At 37.2% G+C, this 19,141-nt stretch overlaps 1 protein-coding gene and 1 long non-coding RNA gene across 15 annotated transcripts in view; one reads left to right on the top strand and one right to left on the bottom strand.

Annotated features, from left to right (window-relative positions):
- NUBPL (NUBP iron-sulfur cluster assembly factor, mitochondrial) overlaps positions 1–2,830 on the bottom strand; it is a 259,201-nt gene extending 256,371 nt beyond the window's left edge. For 9 of the 14 annotated variants that reach the window (XR_012415699.1, XM_073997211.1, XM_005561034.4 and 6 more), the window contains exons 1-2: positions 2,718–2,830; positions 2,085–2,232 (exon numbers count right to left, since the gene is read on the bottom strand). Coding sequence is in view for 6 of the 14 variants with exons in the window: in XM_005561034.4 (XP_005561091.2) it covers positions 2,085–2,232; positions 2,718–2,825 (256 nt within the window). In the remaining 8 variants the exon portion in view is untranslated. Of the gene's footprint in view, positions 1–2,035; positions 2,233–2,561 lie in introns of those variants that run through there. The other 5 variants (XM_073997212.1, XM_005561036.5, XM_073997213.1 and 2 more) reach the window with 3 other exon arrangements.
- A 105-nt stretch (positions 2,831–2,935) lies between these two features.
- Positions 2,936–11,302, top strand: LOC102120029 (uncharacterized). Its single transcript, XR_279174.4, has 2 exons — positions 2,936–3,531; positions 10,857–11,302. It is a non-coding gene; the product is annotated as an uncharacterized lncRNA (long non-coding RNA).
- Positions 11,303–19,141: the final 7,839 nt, after the last annotated feature.

The following is a 19,141-nucleotide window of genomic DNA, read 5'->3' as shown; positions in this document are numbered from 1 at the left end:
TGTTCCCAAACTGCTTATGCCAATGAATCCCAGATGAATCCCATAAAGAAAGAAAGCAGTAGTCCCAAAACCAGCTTTAGCCCAGCAATAGGAATATGCTACATCTGAGAAGAGAATTCCAAAAGTAACACAATTCAAAAACTGATCAACAAATAGGCCCTCATAATGTGAATCACATTTCCCTACAGAACAACGGTATAAACCATGTCAGGGTTATTTTCTTCAAACTAGTTAAGAGCATAAGTTTTTCAGGCAGACCTGGTTCAAATCCCAGCTCTGCCACCTTCTATTGTGTACTATTGAGTAGGTTATTTTACCCATAAGTCTGTTTTCTCTTCTATAAAATGAAAACCATGCCTACTTCATAACTGTGATCCGGATTAAATGAAATATTGTACGTAAAATACTTAGCCTAGGGTATAGACTTGATAAATTCATTTTTATAAGTTATAAAATTCTGAATTTCAGGTACAAGATAGGTTACAAAAATCCAACTTTAAGGCAGAAACTTTCAGAGGCTAATTCATTTTAGAGTTAGGTTCTTCCTACATTTAAACAACAGAATCACTGAGCATATTTGTATTAGTCAAATGTCATCATTCTAATCTGAAACAGCTCTAGCATGTATATTCAAATGGGAAGTATTTTGAAGTAGTTTGAGGCAGGAATAAATACATATAAGTAAAGGAAATATATTAATAATACCAATAGAGTTACATAAAAATAATCTATTTTTAAGATTTAGATATGTTCGCTGAGCTGTTACGAAAAAATATGGGCCAGCTGTTCGGGACAGATGGCATAATGTTAACAGAAAAAAGTGAGAAAGGGACATTTACTGAAGCACCCACTAAGTGTTACATGTGCACTTTCTCATACATTTTCCTGTTTAAATGCTTTCACATTTCATGGCAACAGATCATCTTCCAACTAAAAATAATAAACAATCTTAAACAAGTGCCAGCCTACAGACCCAACAAATTACAAAACCCAAAGAACTTATGGCTACAATCATGAAAACACCTTCCATCCTTATCCAGTTCAAGTAATCACAGAGCATGTAAAAGGATTCAAACCACTGAAAACTGGAAAGTGTACTCCAAATTTTCAAGAAACTGGAATACGTAGGTTCTAGAACCAAAAACTAAGAGCTTCTAAATTTTAAAAGCAACTAGATCAATTGTAAATCTTTAGGAAAGAAAGGAAAAATGTGCAGGATAGCGCATGAATTCATTAAGAACAGATTATTAATCTTTTTTTTAACAATATGGTGTCTATCAAATAGTAATGGATTAGGGATCTACCACAAATACAACATTTGGTAAATCTTAACTTTTTCAAAACATCTGACAAATTCTTCCACAATTCCCTTCTGATAAAAATGGGGAAAAAATGAGCTAATAGGCCAGGCGAGGTGGTTCACACCTGTAATCCCAGCACTTTGGGAGGCTGACACGGGCGGATCACGAGGTCAGGAGATGGAGACCATCCTGGGTAACACGGTGAAACTCTGTCTCTACTAAAAACACAAAAAAATTAGCCGGGCATGGTGGCGGGCGCCTGTAGTCCCAGCTACTTGGGAGGCTGAGGCAGGAGAATGGAGTGAACCCGGGAGGCGGAGCTTGCAGCGAGCAGAGATTGCGCCACTGCACTCCAGCCTGGGTGACAGAGGGAGACTCCATCTCAAAAAAAAAAAAAAAAAAAGTTACTAGATGTTTTAAAAATAACAGCAACCAATTATTGAACACTAGTAAACACTAAGCTAAGTGGTTAGCTTGTGCAATTTGAATAACCATCTTATGAAAGAAGTTATCATCTCCATTTTACAGTTAAGTGAACTGAAGATTTGCTGCACAATCTGGCAACTTTTTCCTGAGTTAAGGGGTAGGAGACCCAGCTAGTACCTAGTTTTGTCTAACTCCAAAATCTAAGCGTCTACCCGCTACCAACTCCTGAAACTAAGGAATCAGATGTTAGGAACTTCACAAATACATTTTTAAAACACAAAACTATAATTTTAATAGTGTGCACCTACCAGTTGGCATAAGTTCTGAATCAGGAATAGAATTAATATCCTATAATACCTGCTGTAGTAGATTTTCCGACTCCACCCTTTCCAGAAGCCACAACTATAACTTGTTTAACACCTTCTATTGGTTTCTGCTTTGGAAGTCCTCGGGACATGATTTGTGTTCTTCTTTGTTTTAGGGTCTCACTCTCGGCGCCAGATAACTTTAAAAAATAATAATAATAATAATAAGCCGTTTTAAATAAGCCATCTCCATCATCACATTGTAAAAGTAAAAACAATCTGGGTTTTGCAATTAAGAGGGCTTTCTTTTCTAATTCTGCTCATCTCCACTTTGGAGACATTTACCTACTTCTACTGATAACAATTGTAAAGACATATGGCTTAAATTGAAATTTTTCTACAAGGATACGCTGAACGTTTAAAAATGCAAAAACGCTGCCTCTTTACGGAGATAAGGCTTCCACGTGTTTTGCTTTTCTTTTATCTATTTGCTTAAATAACCCAAAACCAAGAAAGCAATGTAGAATACCACATCTACGTTGTGTTTCAAGTCCCGCCACGCCTCAGCCTGGGTCTGCCTGAAAAGTAGGCACGTTCAGCACATTGGGGGTCTCAGGAACTGAGGCAGCCCTGCAGCCCAGCATCTCTGTCAGCCCGCTTCCCCCTGCCCTGCAGCACCACGGACCTGGCGCCGACAAACCATCGCTCGGCTTCCCCCAAGCGGGGCAGTGGCCCCGCCACCAGCCCGGAGCGACACCCCACCAAAAAGCAGCAGACGCCGCCAAATCCCCATGACTCGGAACGGGGCTGTGATCCCTGCCCGGAAACTGTCGCGGGTGGCGCGGGGTGATGACGTCACGTAGCAACGCTCGGCTTTCTCTTCCTAGCAACCGATCTTGGTTTGTTCGCTCGAGAACCCAATCTGCATCATCTTGTTTATAGCCAGCTACAAATATTTTGCAGCGTTTTACTAAACGTTTGTGAAGTGCTGTCATATACAACATCTCGTATGATCCTTACAGAAGTCCCGAGGTAGGCAGAAGACTTGCTAGTATACTCTTTATGGACAAGAAAACGGAGAAAGTTTAAAGAGACTTGACCCAGCTTAACAAAAGTAGGAAATGGGGGAACTTGAAAATGACTCCAGGATTTCTTATTAAGCAGTATATGGTCATTTAAATACTACCACTGTTAAGGGTTTTATCTTTTTATTTTATTTTTTCCTGTGTGATCTACAGTGAGAGTCTGTTTTGCGTTGGTATTCACGGCTTGTGTTGCTGACAGTTCCCTGAAAGAGAGGGCAGGTTGCTTTACTAGACTTGAAAAAGTTTACCTAAATCAGAAAACAAATCTGATGAAGCAAGTTTTGCTCAAGAAGGAACTTGAGTAAGGAAGTGGAATTTATCTTGGTGGAAGAAAGCAAGTATCCCTACATACAATGCAGTTGAGAGAGAAAGCTCAAAAGGTGATGCCCAGACCTAGAAAAAGGATCCTTTGAGGTAAGGGATGGTTTACATTCACATATTCTTCCTAATACTCTCTAGGGTTGATTTTTATTTCTTTCATTTGCTTCTTAGATACGAGATCATTCAGCTTATTTTGCTCTAATCTGATCTTTAATTTCCTTATCTTTAATACAGGCATAATGTATCAACCAGAAAGAACGACTGTGAGGATTAAATGAGATTTACCAGCAAAGTACATTCTATTTAGTAAGCTCTGAAAAGACATTCAGTTCCTTGCTGTTGTCTCCTTCAGTCCATCCAGCAAAATTACTGTTTCAGTCAGCTTTCTTTGTCTTAGAATTTTAGCTTATTTTTATATCACTTTCTAATTATATTATTTTATGATATGTTTTCTCAAATATTAATTTTTATAAACTGAAGGCCAAAAGCATAGAGATAAGGTGAATAGCTGTCAGAATAATCTATTCACTAAACAAGAAATGATGAATATCTATTTCTTTCCAGATAGCTTTGCAAGTTCTTCCAGACTTAAGACTCATTTATTTAACAAATATTCGTTAAGCAATTACTATGTACCAAGTACTACAATAGATTTAAGGTATTCAGCATGGAGACAGACATAATTCCTCCACTAAAGGACTTTACAATCCAGTGCAAAAGACAGAATAAGTTAACAAAAAAAAAATTGCAGTATAGTATGGTAAGTACAGGAGAAAAGCATTGAGTGATACAGGAGAAAGGACAAAGTGATACAAAGACAGGGCACTCGATTCAATCAGGGGAAGCTTCTAAATAAGGTAACATCTAAGCTGAATCCTGAATGTGAATAATGTGTAGAAGTTAGCTGGGAGAATGGCAAGGAGATTGTTGTAAAGAGGTTAGAAATGGACTGCTAAGGCTAGGCATGGTGGCTTATGCCTGTAATTCCAACACTGGGAGGCCGAAGCAAGAGGATTGCTTGAGCCCAGGAGTTCAAGGATGTGATGCAGTGAAGTATGATTGCACCACTGCACTCCAGTGTGGGCAGCAGAGTGGCACCTTGTCAGAAGAAGAAGAAAGAAGGAAGGAGGAAGGAGGAGGAGGAAATAAAAAGGAAAAGAAAGAAGGAAGAAGAAAGAAGAAGAGAGTAGGAGGAAGAAAGATGAAAGAAGAAAGAAGAGAGAGTACAAGAGTAGAAGAAAATGCATTTCTTTTCTGAACTGTTAAGAACTGTAAATGATCTGTGCAACTTAGGACAGAGTGACTGAAAGAGATGAGGATGGAGTGAAGGTTGGTTAGATGGAGGTTGCCTAAATCAAGAAAGGCTGTATATCTTGTAAAGAAATTTGGACTTTATCCTAAGGGAACTATAGAAGCTTTTTTTTTTTTTTTTTTTTTTTTTTTTTTTTTTTGAGACAGAGTCTTGCTTTGTCGCTCAGGCTGGAGTGCAGTGGTGTGATCTTGGTTCACTGCACACTCCGCCTCCCAGGTTCACGCCATTCTCCTGCCTCAGCCTCCTGAGTAGCTGGGACTACAGGCGCCCGCCACCACGCCTGGCTAAATTTTTGTATTTTTAGTAGAGACGGGGTTTCACCATGTTAGCCAGGATGGTCTCCATCTCCTGACCTCGTGATCCGCCCACTTCGGCCTCCCAAAGTGCTGGGATTACAGGTGTGAGCCACCGCGCCCAGCCCTAATTCTGAACTTTTCATATAAGACTGATATACTCCTACTTGTTTAAGACAATTGTAGAGTCTTCTGCTACTTGCAGCCAAATGTAATCCTAACTAATATAGGCAAGAAATCATGTTTTTATATCACTATATAGGTCTTCCAATCTATTGTCTTTTCCAGAGCTGTCTCTATTCTCCTAAAAGGTCCCAACTTCCAAAATTCAAAACCAAGAAAACAATCTCTTTTCTTTGACATTTTTATTGGGTCAGACATTTTGCTGTGTCAGAAAATGATTCCATATAATTTGTCCAAATGGGGAAGGGCTATGTGAGATACAAGGAATTATAGGGAGAAAATCCTTGACACATATTTAGAAATATATCTCAGCATAGTTACAAATACACAGAAACCCATCCAAATTAGGCTAAGACAGTAAATTTATTGGGTATATGTAAGTATATCTTATGGACCTAAGGATAAGAAGTCTGGTTGAACCTCATTATGAACTGGAACCAGGAACTGAAAAGTTATGAACCAGTGCAGCTCTTCTCCCTTTCCTCTGTGGTAACACGATCTCTTATGATCTACTTTCTTCTTCTCTCTTGCATTGGCTTTATCTGTTTCTGTGTGCACATAGTAGAAAACAGTAATTTCAACCTTATTCACTCAAAGACAAACTAAGACTGACTAATATCTGTTACTTTTATTTTCCAAACTTTCTGGAGAAATAATCTGATTGGTCCATTTTTGGTTGTACATCAGTCTTTAGTCCAATTAGTGACCTTGGGAATGGAGTCAAATGACTTAGCAATTCTTAGGACCAAAGGAGAACACCCTTTTGAAAGGAGGCCATGGATGTGTATATGTGTGTCAGTGTCTTTTGGAGAAGAAACATCTCTACTATTCTCCTAAAATTTTAATCTGGGGAAAGGTAACCAAAGTAATGATTCAGCCATTATTCTCACTTGCTCCTCATGTTTTCTCTCAGGGAATTCATCCAGTTGCTCATGTCATAAACCTATACACAACCAATAATTACCACAATATCTAACAATTACTAACTATGTGACAGGTGTTCTACATGCATTATCTTAAGTTCAACCTCACAACAACCATACAAGTAGGTATTATCTATTTTATTGATAACAAAGTGAAATTTAGAGATGTTAAGTCAAGCCTTCAAGAGAGAGACCTCATGTCTCCTTGTCTCTGATCTTGCCCTGCTGATCCATTTCTTTTTTAACCCAGTAATCATAGTGGTATTTCTGAAACACAAATCTGATAATGTTCACTTGCAGTGAACCGAGATTGCACCACTGCACTCCAGCCTGGGCGACAGAGTGAGACTCTGTCTCAAAAAGAAAAGAAAAGAAAAGTTCAGAATTAGATCACACAGGTCCAATACGATGAATCCATAGTGCCATCTGTTCCAAATTAATTCTTTTTGTTCCACCAGCTTGGTATCCTCGGTATCCATTTTCATCTCCTCATAGTCATGAGATGTTTGTTGTACCTTCAGGTATCAAAGCTGTGTTCCATACAGGAAGAGAAGGGAATGACAAAGAGCATTTCCTAGTGAGCCTTTGCCTTTTTTATTCAGGAAAGGAAGACACACACACACATCCAATTGGCTAGAACCAGGTCACATGACCATCCTTAGAACCAAGAGAAACTGAGAAATTAAGCATTTAGAGCTCTCTAACCTACACAGTAGAGGAAAGCAATGGAGAATGTGACTGTAAGCGGGTAGTCAATGAGCCAAGTCAGTATCTGTCCTAGACAGACTATATCAAGTTTCCTGGGATTATGAGGGATGAAGAGAATGCGAAGAAAACTGAGAACTTAAATATCCGTGAGTTCTTGTGCCAGTCATTTGTAGTTGGCTAACCCAATGTGGTAAAGGAAATTTTTCTGGGGAGTTTCTGAGAAAGTTTTCTTTTTCTGATTGAGTAGAACATGGTTGGTGCTACTCCTTTTTCCCACCTTGACCGTGGATGTGACATGGAGATGTGGCAGTCATCTTGTGAACATGAAAAGCACAATAGTGACAACCACAATAACAGAAGCCAAAAGCTGAGGAAGACAAAGAGGAAATAGGGCAGGAAGATTAATTCTTGGCAGTGTAACTAAGCTGCTATACCAGTCCTGGTCTGCATGTCCAGACCTCTGGTTGTGTGAGATATTTAACCCACTGTTGGCTAGGATTTCTGTTCTTTGAGCTACAATAATCTGTGCCTGTTACAGTGAGTAAGAAGGACTCCCATACTCTGAGACTACCTCTCTCCTGTTCACGCATGACTAATCTCTAGTCAGCAGGGGGGACAACAGAACCCCAAATCAGCTTGGGGAATGTGAAAACAACAGAATCAATGTCCCCATTACCAGGTGGAGCTTGGTGCAGTGGCAGAACCACAGAATAAGAATGGTTGAGTGTTATGTTTAGGCAGATAGATAGATCTGAGTGAGCCACAAAGTGGCTAAGAGAATGCTGATACTAAAGAGTCCTTAAGGTCAAGAATTAGGGAACACTTGGCAACAACCTGCACGGTTAGTTATTAGCATCTCCATGGAAGATGGTATGCATAGATAAATACCTTGAGGATGAAATTCACCTCAGCATGTGGATATTTGGACACTGCATAGGCTCTCTGTGACTTAGCTACAATCCTGATGGAATCTGTATTGAACAATATTTTTCCCCACCCTGACAGAAATTTACAAATAAATAAATACATACTGATCAAAATGAAGATTCTTTTGAATATCTCCTAATTATGTCTAGAGTAATACCTTGTATTGTTTTCTAAAAAGGAAGGATTTATACCTTGCCCCTCGTTCCTCACAAAAGACAACCCTTCTTAGGTGACTAAGGACTCACTGAAGTTTCAGATTCCCTCACAGATAAGAAGCCTACCTCATTCCCTTTCAATAGGCTTCAGACTGTGTCAATGTCAGCTGAGAACATATGATCCACTCCCTTGCTCAACTCACTAAGGAAGAATAGGGTATCTTGGACCGTTTCCTGTCTCTGTTGAATATACTCAATAAAGCTCAGAAATTTATTTCAGTTCCTTAGTTTGAGGTTACTGTCCACAACCGACCTTCTCATATTATCCAAAGGCTTACCATAAAGAAAACCTTATCCCATCTATGGGACTTGTCTAAATGGCAACCCCCTTAATTGACCCTACTTTGCCTCACAGGGTGATTTCAAACCTCCCTGTTCATGGCTCCAAGCATGAAACTGTCTCTTAGCTACATTGAATACTAATTTGCACATTAAAATATAGAATAAATCTGTTTAAGTGAATAACTCTCACAATGAGCCACTCTCTCAATATGAAACATGATCTAGAAATTCATGGTCTTTCCCATATCAAAGACTTTGCTGACCTTTCAGCATCTTAACTCTCATAAACTGTCCTGTCAAAGAAGTTCCCCTTTCTTATAATTTAAAATTACATAAAGGAAATGTATGTATCTTTGTAGATGGGATAGACTTCAGAGAATATGCCTCAAACGACTAAAAATACACCTCTATACTTTGACAGAATGTGTTTCTAAATGCCCATATCCAAAGCTGAATAAATCATGAATGATTTGACATTTGAATTTCTGATTTACAAGACTGAACTGAATCCTTGGACAAAGGTCACAGGCTTGCTTTGTATCTGAATATGGTCTCTGTTTAATGTTTAAAGCTTCAAAGAGCCCATCCTGAAATAGGAGCCACACAATCAGAATTTGGAAAAAAAATCTGTCATCCAAGACAAATATTTGCTACACACGGGACCCCAGAATTCTCATGTTTTTGCTTTTTCATTTTCTCCAGTACCAAAAAGTATTCCTTTAGCCAAGCCCCTCCCACCTTTCAATTCTGTCTTAGAGACTAGAGAACATAAGTTTCTACAATACTTTGCTGTAACCTGACTTCATTAGGTATTCAGAAGAGGATTTTCCTGTTTTTACTTTAGAGGACATACCAAGGACAATGACAGAGATTCATCAAGATACCAAGCATTCATTTCAGCTCATGTGAAGTTCTGTTTTTTTCAGGGAAAATGTGATAATGTAGATGTTTGTCTGTTTTATGCTGCTACCAAAATGTGAGGATGTTCTCTATAATCATGTGGCTTGGATAATATCTTATCAACTTGGTGTTCTGGTACCCAATCTTGTTGATTCATTTATTAATCTCTTCTATTTAGAATGTATTAACCATACATAAAGATATGATACATGATATGTGATAAATACAACAGGTCCAGAATTCATTAAATCCATTTATTTATTTAGTTATTCATTCATTCATAGAGACAGGGTCTTCCCATGTTTCCCAGGCTGGTCTTGAACTCCTGAGCTCAGGCACTTCTCCCCACTCATCCTCCCAAAGTGCCAGGATTACAGGCGTGAACCACTGTGCCTGGCCCTGTTCAATCCATTTATGCAAGTGAGGAACTCCTACAATTTACTGTACTCTCAAAATACATCCTATATTCTCATTTAGAGCAGTAGAGAAGAAATACAAACATCAAGGCTTATAACATCAATTTATTCCAGGGTAGACTGGCAAACTTAAAAGTGTGATGTTTGTCTTCTGTCTTCCACACAGCTCTATCACTGCTTATAGTGCTCCAATTCATACCAACTACACTTATAGGCACTATTTGGGTCTATTTTCCACAGCATCTTCTGTGACTTAACTATACAATGTTTAGAAAGAGGATTTCCCTGACCATCTATGATACTAGCTTTGTAAATCCTATTAAAGACCATCCATTAACCATAACTCAATAATCCAAACACTGTTGAAGTGATAACTACTCATCTTTCTCATGCTTTTCCAGTCTTTGTTAGTCTTCAAAACAGACAAAATGTTTTTGCATATAAGATGTTAATTTGGGGCGTAATTGTTTAAAGGAGTGTAATAGCTAGTGTTCCGACCTGGTTAGAAATTTGAACAGCTCTTTTAGATACCTGATAAAGTTTTGTCAGCTATCAAAGGCTTTACTATATCAATGCCACATTTAATCTATTTTGCAAATTGCTAATCATGTGCAAGAATTTCTATTTTATGTAACCATGGCTGTTTTTGTGGGGGAACATGTTAGCAATGTGCTGTTGAGAATTTCATTTTCCATAGATATCTGTTACCAGTGTAACAAAATTGATAGCATTTGCTGATGAAATACATTACTCAAAAAAATTTTTTTAAGATTTGTATTCTTCTGCTATATTCTTCTGAAATACAGCTCTTTACATCTTTTCCAGGGTCTGATGGGAGGCTCTCTCATTTCATAGCTGACAGCACTGGAGACAGAGCAGAATCATAGAAGAAGAAAATAATGTACTTAGTACCTTGTGCTTATTAGTTTGTGATACTATATAGCTAACTAGAAATTCTATTAAGCCATTCCCACCAATTGCTTCTGGATTATAGAATTAATTGGATAGGAATTGTTAATGAGCATCTGAGTTTACCCTCTCTTTTTGCTCTGCAATATGTCTAATTAATCCATTCTTTTTCAACAGACTCTAAGATGGCCCCCAGTGATCCTAACCTCTTGGTATTCTCACCCTTGTGTAAGTCCCTCCCAAGAGTGAGCAGGACCTAGAACTTGCTTCTAATCAATAAAATACAACAAAACTGATAGATATCACTTCTATGATTATATTACATAACATGGTAATTTCTGTCTTTCTAGGAGACCCTCAACTGGCTCTGATAAAGCAAGCTATCATGTTGTGAAATGCCCTGTGGAAAAGCCCATGTGGCAAAGAACAGCCAATAGCCAACAGAGAGCTGATGCCCTCAGTCCAACGGCCTGCAAGAAACTAAATTCTGCCAGCAACCATGTGAGACTGGAAGCAGATTCTTCCCTGCAGTCTTGTGAGAGATCATGAAGCAAAGGACTCAAGTTGTGTCCAGATTCCTGACCCACAGATACTGTGTGATAATCAATGCATATTGTCTTAAACCACCAAGTTTGTGCAATCTTTTGTGCAGCAATAGATAACTAATACTCAATAACCTGGATTTTAATAAGTCTATAGTCAATGTATAGTTTCTTGTGAGCAATTCTTTTTTGCCATTTGTGGAAAAAATTGCACATTTTTTTGTTACAAAATTAAAGCCTTTGTGTATTTTGAATCTTTTTTGAGAGTTATTAAATGTTATTAACTATTAATAATTCATTTATTTTATAATATTAATTGCCAACCCCCATAAAATAATATTTTAATATTAGACACTAGAGAATAGAGACATTTGTGAAACAAAGAGATTCTTCAATCTGCTTTCAGTGAATTGAAAGATCTCTTTGTTTCACAAATCAAATTCTATTTTTCTTAGTAATGGTTGAACCCACTCAAGTCATTTCCAAGTGAAAGAAAAATTAAACATGATTATAATTCTTATTCTGCTCTTCTCTCCATGACCAGTGTTCTCTTCAGTGGTTATATTAGAAATTAGTTTCATCTCCATTCTCTGTCTACATTAGCAGTTCATCATCATTCTTCAATTATGTAAGTAATCTGGATACAAGTATGAAGAAGGCAGTTTTTTGTACATAATGTATAAATAAAAGAATACAAGAATTTTCCAATGACACCCTAAATAACTGCTAACTGCATCATTTTAAATCAGTCTAGTTCATGAAAAAAGATTCAGTACATATGAAGCATTCAATTAATCATACTGCACACATACCATATAGTTATCTAAACCCAAGGAAAAATATGATTAATGCTATTATAATCTTTGGAGACAACCAAGTCAATGCTGCAGACAACACTGCAGATTTTGTCCCTAAAAATATCTTCATAGAATCGTCATTGAATCATAATCTGTACATTTCTCTTTTTCTCCAGCTTTATTGAGGTGTAATATAATTGATAAATAAAAATTGTATATATTCGTTTTCACAACTGCCATGAGATTGGCAGGGCAGTTATTATTAGTCCTATTACTGCATACAGAAATGAGGAATTAAAGAGTTTAGATTATTTGTTTTAGGGCAAATTGCTGAAAGCAATATGGAGATGGAGGTCTCTTATCACCTATACAGGACTACTGCATGCTACTGACAAAACAGTATTCCATTAGGACAAGCTACCTTAAGAGAGGTGCCTGGGGGAAATATCACTACTTCTGCAGAAAGAAATCTGAATGCCTACTTCACTACTTAATTTATATCTAAGCTTCTCATATAAATTTGTGTTTCATTAGTTTTAGTTAAAAGTAATTTATTTCAGAAGCCCATAAACATATGTAATGTCCCTGTCTTGAACTGCATTGAAATTGCATTTTAATTTATAAGGTATTCAAGTTTTTATTAACATATTCGTTGTGTCCCAATTATAATAGTTTATAATCCCTCTACCCTTCCTAATTCCATTATTCCTTGAAATTCTGTCTCAAATTTTTCTTTTTCCATAAAGATTTATCTGATAATTTCATCAAGTATTAAACTTCACCTTCCTTAACAGTTAACATTTTATTTAATAGAGCATGAATTTAAGGTGAAGTTTGATTGCTTTAATTTTACAAATTTAAGTTAGCAATGCTAGCCTATGTCAAGTCTCTGTTATACAATCTTTTTCCCTATCACAATTGAGTATTGCCATAACACATCTAGGTTTATTTAAAATGAGGCATAACATTACTTCTAAATTCCATCTATACCATTTTATCCTTAATTCTATCCAGTTTTGAACTTTAATACATATCACCTTTTACTATTTTTCTTTTTTTTTTTTTTTTTTTTTTTGAGACAGAGTCTTGCTCTGTCACCCACGCTGAAGTGCAATGGCACGATCTCGGCTCACTGCAACCTCTGCCTCCCCGGCTCAAGCGATTCTCCTGCCTCAACCTCCTGAGTGGCTGGGATTACAGGCACCTGCCACCATATCTAGCTAATTTTTTGTATTTTTAGTAGAGATGGGGTTTCACCATGTTGTCCAGGCTGGTCTCAAACTCCTGACCTCAGATGATCTGCCCACCTCAGCCTCCCAAAGTGCTGGGATTATAGACGTGAGCCACCGCACCCGGCCCCTTTTACTGTTTTCATATGTCTGCTATTACATAGAACTATGTGGTATTTGAGGAACAAAAGTATATCATAATGATAATTTATATCACCTATATGTAGCACAGCACCAGACACATTGTAGGGGGTCAGGAGTTAGTGAGTGGTTAGCTATTATACAAGCAAAGAATACTGTAAATATCAGTGGAGATAGAAAAGTCTGGGATGTTGTCAGAATTCTGCTACTAACTAGCTACATGGCCTCAGACAAACTATTTAAGTCTTAATCTATTTACTTTATACACCATGAAGGGATTAAATGAAATAGTCTGTAGATTCTTCTTCCAAGTTCATATTGAATTAAAATAAGAACTGAAGAGAACAAAGTTGTGTAACTTCACTGTTCCTAAAATAATTTTGAGAAAATAAAGGCAAATAGGTTAGAGATGCTGCAGACCAGAAAAAGCACAAGGTATATTTTCTTCCTTAAAGGACACAAATTGAAGGGTTATAAATGGATTTTTCACCTTTACCATCATTTTCACCTTTACCTCTATTCCCATCATTTGTTCATCTTGGGAATAGTTTCTTGTCTGCCTTTTGGGAACTAGATTATTGACTTTTCATATTCCAGGGGGTCTGCAACTCTGACCCCAGATTCAGTCAAAGAAATTGTTGTCCAAAGTCCTTCTAATCAAACAACACAAGATAGAAGTGTTTTGGAGACTATTATAGGCTCTCTTCTTGCCTAAAACACAGAAGACTGATCAGACCCTGTTTTCCTTTTGACAAAGTATTAAAATACATCGACCAACATAGACATCCATTCCTGAAAATCTCAAATTAAAAATATCAAAGTCTAATATAAGGGTGTTATTTTAGAGATTAACCAGATGAAACGGCTTTCTATGTGGGTGACCTGGGGACTGACAACAAAATGAAGAGAAGAAATACAGAACAAAGATCTGTAGAGAAGATGCTTTAGGAAGAGAAGCTTATAAAATAAAGTAAAGGTGATGGACATTTGGATCACATGTGGAGAAGCACTATACAGTGAACTTGGAAAATGTGGTAGAGTGATTAAATAATTCTGAAGATATTCATTAGCTTACTGCAACGGTCAGTCTGGAGAAATACACAAGGAAGAACAAAAGGGAGGTGGCAGGATAAAGAAACTGGCTATTAAATTTAATTTTTTTTGTCTGCCCTAAATTTCCTTAATATCTACAAGATTTTTTAAATTTTGCTTTGGAACAGAGAGTACTTTAACATTTTACCAATAGAAATTTGAAATTAATACCATAAAATAATTCCAATTCTTCAACCACATGGTCACAGGATTAGTCATCAGATGTCCTTAAGGAGATAATTCCATCACATTTACACAAGGGTAGAAATATTTCTCCCAGAATAAAAAGTTTAATTTGTCAGTTGATTACCTGAAATTAAAACAAAACGTCTAGCTTCCTTCATAAACTCCGTGTCAACATAACACATGGTTCCATCTCTAGACTTTTGATAAAAGACTCAAAGAGCTCTGCAAAGCTGTGGTAGTTTCTTCATGTGGAAAGATGCATAGTACCACAATGAGGAAGGCTATTTGCCTTTCTTTTATTTCAAATTTGACATAATTTGTGAACTTCTATAGTCAAAGGGACTGGAACAAATTATTTTTTTTTTATTTTTTATTTTTATTTTTATTTTATTTATTTTTTTTTTATTTTTTATTTTTTTTGATACGGAGTCTCGCTCTGTTGCCCAGGCTGGAGTGCAGTGGCCGGATCTCAGTTCACTGCAAGTTCCGCCTCCCGGGTTTACGCCATTCTCCTGCCTCAGCCTCCCCAGTAGCTGGGACTACAGGCGCCTGCCACCTCGCCTGGCTAGTTTTTTTGGAACAAATTATTTTTAAGGCACTTGGCTAATTCCCCAAAGAAAAATGTCTTCAATATTTTCTGAGTCACCTTGTTAAGTGATTATCTCTTAAGACCATTAGCAATATAATCACATGTGTTTTCTGTAGGGAGGAAACAACTGTTTCCAACGTAGGTCCAGAACACATTCTGAAATACATTGTTAAGGACATGACTTAGTCTTTTAGCAGAAAAATAATAAAGTACTCAAATATTCCCTTAATTCTACTTATCATAGAGTTATAGGCTATAGAACAGTGATAACCAAACTATGTAATATACTGTATAATAATCATTTGAGCACTTCGCTAAAAATGAAGACTCCTGAAACATACAACAAGCCAACATAACACAGCTGAAGATTTGCTTATAGCTCTGTTCCCCTTTAGACTAAGAGTTTATATTAAGCCTATGGTTAAGTTACTTAGAATGGTTTCTTTTTATTTTCTTTTGAACATGGTTATGTTTTTCATTCGAAGTATAGTTATTTCATTTGATTTGGTTTGCATTTAATTTTAAAGTTTTTTGTCCTTTACTTTTGTTTACAGTTTTTATGTGTAAAAAATCAATATGCTTCTCCAAAGTAAAAATACACACAAAAACCCCACAGAATACTATCCTCAATGAAATGTCATTCTCTATCCTTTCCACCCCATTGCTCGAGATCTACAGAAAAGCAATTTCAGGGTTTACTGGTTTATTGGTCAGTCACATGTTTCAATTTTACAAAAAAAGATTTGTTCATGTTTTCTTGTTATTTATAGCACGCGAAGTATACTCCCTTACATTTGATTATTTAATGTAATAAATGTTGGCAAACATTAGATACAGTTTAAGGAAACTGCCTTCATTATCATTATTTTTTAATGGTGGAAATATAGGTAATAGTTTATTCAACAATTACTATATGTTTTGGTATTTACTTTTCAAAATTTTGTGGTTATAAACAAAGCTGCCAAATAAATAAATAAATAAATAAATATATATCTATCTCAAAGTCAATGTTACTTGCATGCTATCTATAGATTCAACAAAACCCCAATCATAATCCCAGCAATTAATGATCTGATTCTAAAATTTCTTCAGAAAGGGCAAAATGAGAGCATTTACTCCTGACAGGAGTGATCAAAAGTTTCTTAGATGTGTTACAGAACACAAAAGCCATTTTTAAAAATGTACAGGTTAGGCGTGATCAAAATTTAAAACTTCTACACATCAAAAGATCCCATTAAGAAAATGAATAGCCAATTTGCAACAGTCACAAATAAAATAAAACACCTAGGAATAAACTTAAACAAATAAGTGAAAGATCTCAGCTGGCCACAATAGCTCACACTTTTTGAGGGTGAGGCAGGTGGATCACTTGAGCCCAGGAGTTTGAGACCAGCCTGGACAACATGGCGAAATCTCCTCTACTGAAATACAAAAAATTAGCCAGGCATGATGGTGTGCACCTGTAGTCCCAGTTACTCGGAGGTTGAGGTGGGAAGATCACCTGAGTCTGGGAAGTTGAGGCTACAGTGAGCCAAGACTGCACCGCTGTATGCCAGCCTGGGCAATGGAAGTGAGACTGTCAAAAAAAAAAAAAAAAAAAAAAAAAACAGAGGGAGAAGGAGGGGGGGAGGAGAGGAGGAGGAGAAGGAGAAAGAGGAGAGGAAGAAGAGGAATAAGAAGAAGAAGAAGGAGAGGGAGAAGGAGAAGTTGATATGGTTTGGATCTGTGTATCCACCCAAATCTCATGCTGAGTTGTAATCCCCAGTGTTGGAGGTGGGGCCTGATAGGAGATGATTGGATCATGGGGGCAGATTTCCTCCTTTGGTGCTCTTCTACTGATAGAGTTCTTATAAAATCTGGTTTTTTAAAAGTGTCTGGCATCTTCCCCATCTCAGTCTTCCTCCTGCTTTGGCCATGTGAAGATGTGTCTACTTCCTCTTCACTTTCCACAATGATCACTTTCCACAATGATTGCAAGTTTCCTGAGGCCTCCCCAGTCACACTTCCTATACAGCCCGCAGAACCATTAGCCAATTAAACCTCTTTTCTTTATAAATTACCCAGTCTCAGATACTTCTTTATAGCAGCGTGAGAATGGACTAATACAGATCTCTAAAATGAGGCTGTAAAACATTGATGAAAAAATAAAGCAAAAAGATATTCCATGTTCATGGATTGGAAAAATCAATATTGTTAAAACGTCCATACTACCCAAAGCAATCTACAGATTCAATGCAAACCCTATCAAAACACCAATAACATTCTTCACAGAAATAGAAAAAACAATCCTAAAATTTATATGGAACCACAAAGGAACCAGAATAGCCAAAGCAATCATAAGCAAAAAGAACAAAGCTAGAGGCATCAAATTATATCACAAAGCTACCTGACTTCAAATCATACTACAAAGCTATAGTAACGAAAACAACATGGTACTGGCATAAAAACAGACACATACACTGATGGAACAGAATAGAGAACCCAGAAATAAATTCATGCATTTACAGTCAACACATTTTCAATAAAGGGACCAAGAACATACATTAGGAAAAGAACAGTCTCTTCAATAAATGTGCTGGGGAAACTAGATATCCATGTGAGAAAGAATGAAACTAGACCCCTCTCACCGTACACAAAAGTCAAATCAAAATAAAAACTTAAATCTAAGAGCTGAAACTTGAAACCACTAGAAGAAAACATTTGAGGAGATGCTCCAGGACCTTGGTTCAGGCAAAGATTTCTTGAGTAAGTACTCGAAAGCATAGGCAACCAAAGTAAAAGTGGGCAAATGAGATCATATCACGCTAAAAAGCTTCTACATGGCTAAGGAAACAATCGAAGTGAAGAGACAACCCACAGAATGGGAGAAAATACTTGAAAACTACCCATCTGACAAGGGATTAATAACCAGAATACATAAGGAGTTCAAACGCCTCAATAGCAAAAAAAAAAAAAAAAAAAAAAAAGTCTGATTTTTAAGTAGGAAAAAGATCTGAATAGGCATTTCTCAAAAGAAGATGTACAAATAACAAATATACACAGGTATTCAGGGTTTTTTTAATGTTCAACATCACTAATCATCAGATCAAATCAAAACCATAATGAGATATCATCTCACCCCAGTCAAAATGGCTTTTGTCAAAAAGACAGGCAATTAACAGATGCTGGTGAGGATGTGGAGAAAGGGGAACCCTTCTACACTGTTGGTGGGAATATAAATTAGTACAGCCACTATGGAAAATAGTATGGAGTTTCTTCAAAAAACTAAAACTGGCCATGTGCAGTGAGTCACGCCTGTAATCCCAGCACTTTGGGAGGCCGAGGCAGGCAGATCACAAGGTTAGGAGTTCAAGACCAGCCTGGGCAATATGGTGAAACCCCGTTTCTACTAAAAATACAAAAATTAGCTGGGCGTGGTGGCAGGTGCCTGTAGTCCCAGCTACTTGGGAGGCTGAGGTAGACTTGCTTGAACCGGGGAGGCGGAGGTAGCAGTGAACCAAGATCACGACACTGCACTCCAGCCTGGGCAACAGAGGGAGACTCTGTCTCAAAAAAAAAAAAACCCTAGAAACACCATTTGATCCAGCAATTCCACTGCTGGGTATATAACCAAAAAGAAAGTCAACATATCAAAGAGATATCTGCACTCCCATGTTTATTGCACCACAATTCACAATAGCCAAAATATGGAATCAACCTAAGTGTCCATCCATCAACAGATGAATGGATAAAGAAAATGTGGTATATATACACAATAGGATATTATTCAGCCATAAAAAAAGAATGAAATCTTGTCATTTGCAACAACATGAATAGAACTGGAGGATATTACATTAAGTGAAATAAGCCAGGCATAGAAAGACAAATATCATATGTTCTCATGCATATGTGAAAAACTTGATCTCATGAAGATAGAGAATACACTGATGGTTATCAGAGGCTGGGAAGGGCAGTGTGGAAGGGCGATAAATATGAGTTGGTTAATAGGTACAAAAATACAGTTAGATAGAAGGAATAAGCTCTAGTGTTCAGTAGCAACATAGGGTGACTACAGTTAAC

The sequence above is a fragment of the Macaca fascicularis genome, chromosome 7 (genome assembly GCF_037993035.2).
Source record: "Macaca fascicularis isolate 582-1 chromosome 7, T2T-MFA8v1.1".
Lineage (NCBI taxonomy): Eukaryota > Metazoa > Chordata > Mammalia > Primates > Cercopithecidae > Macaca > Macaca fascicularis.
This window is presented reverse-complemented; position numbering and strand designations above follow the sequence as displayed.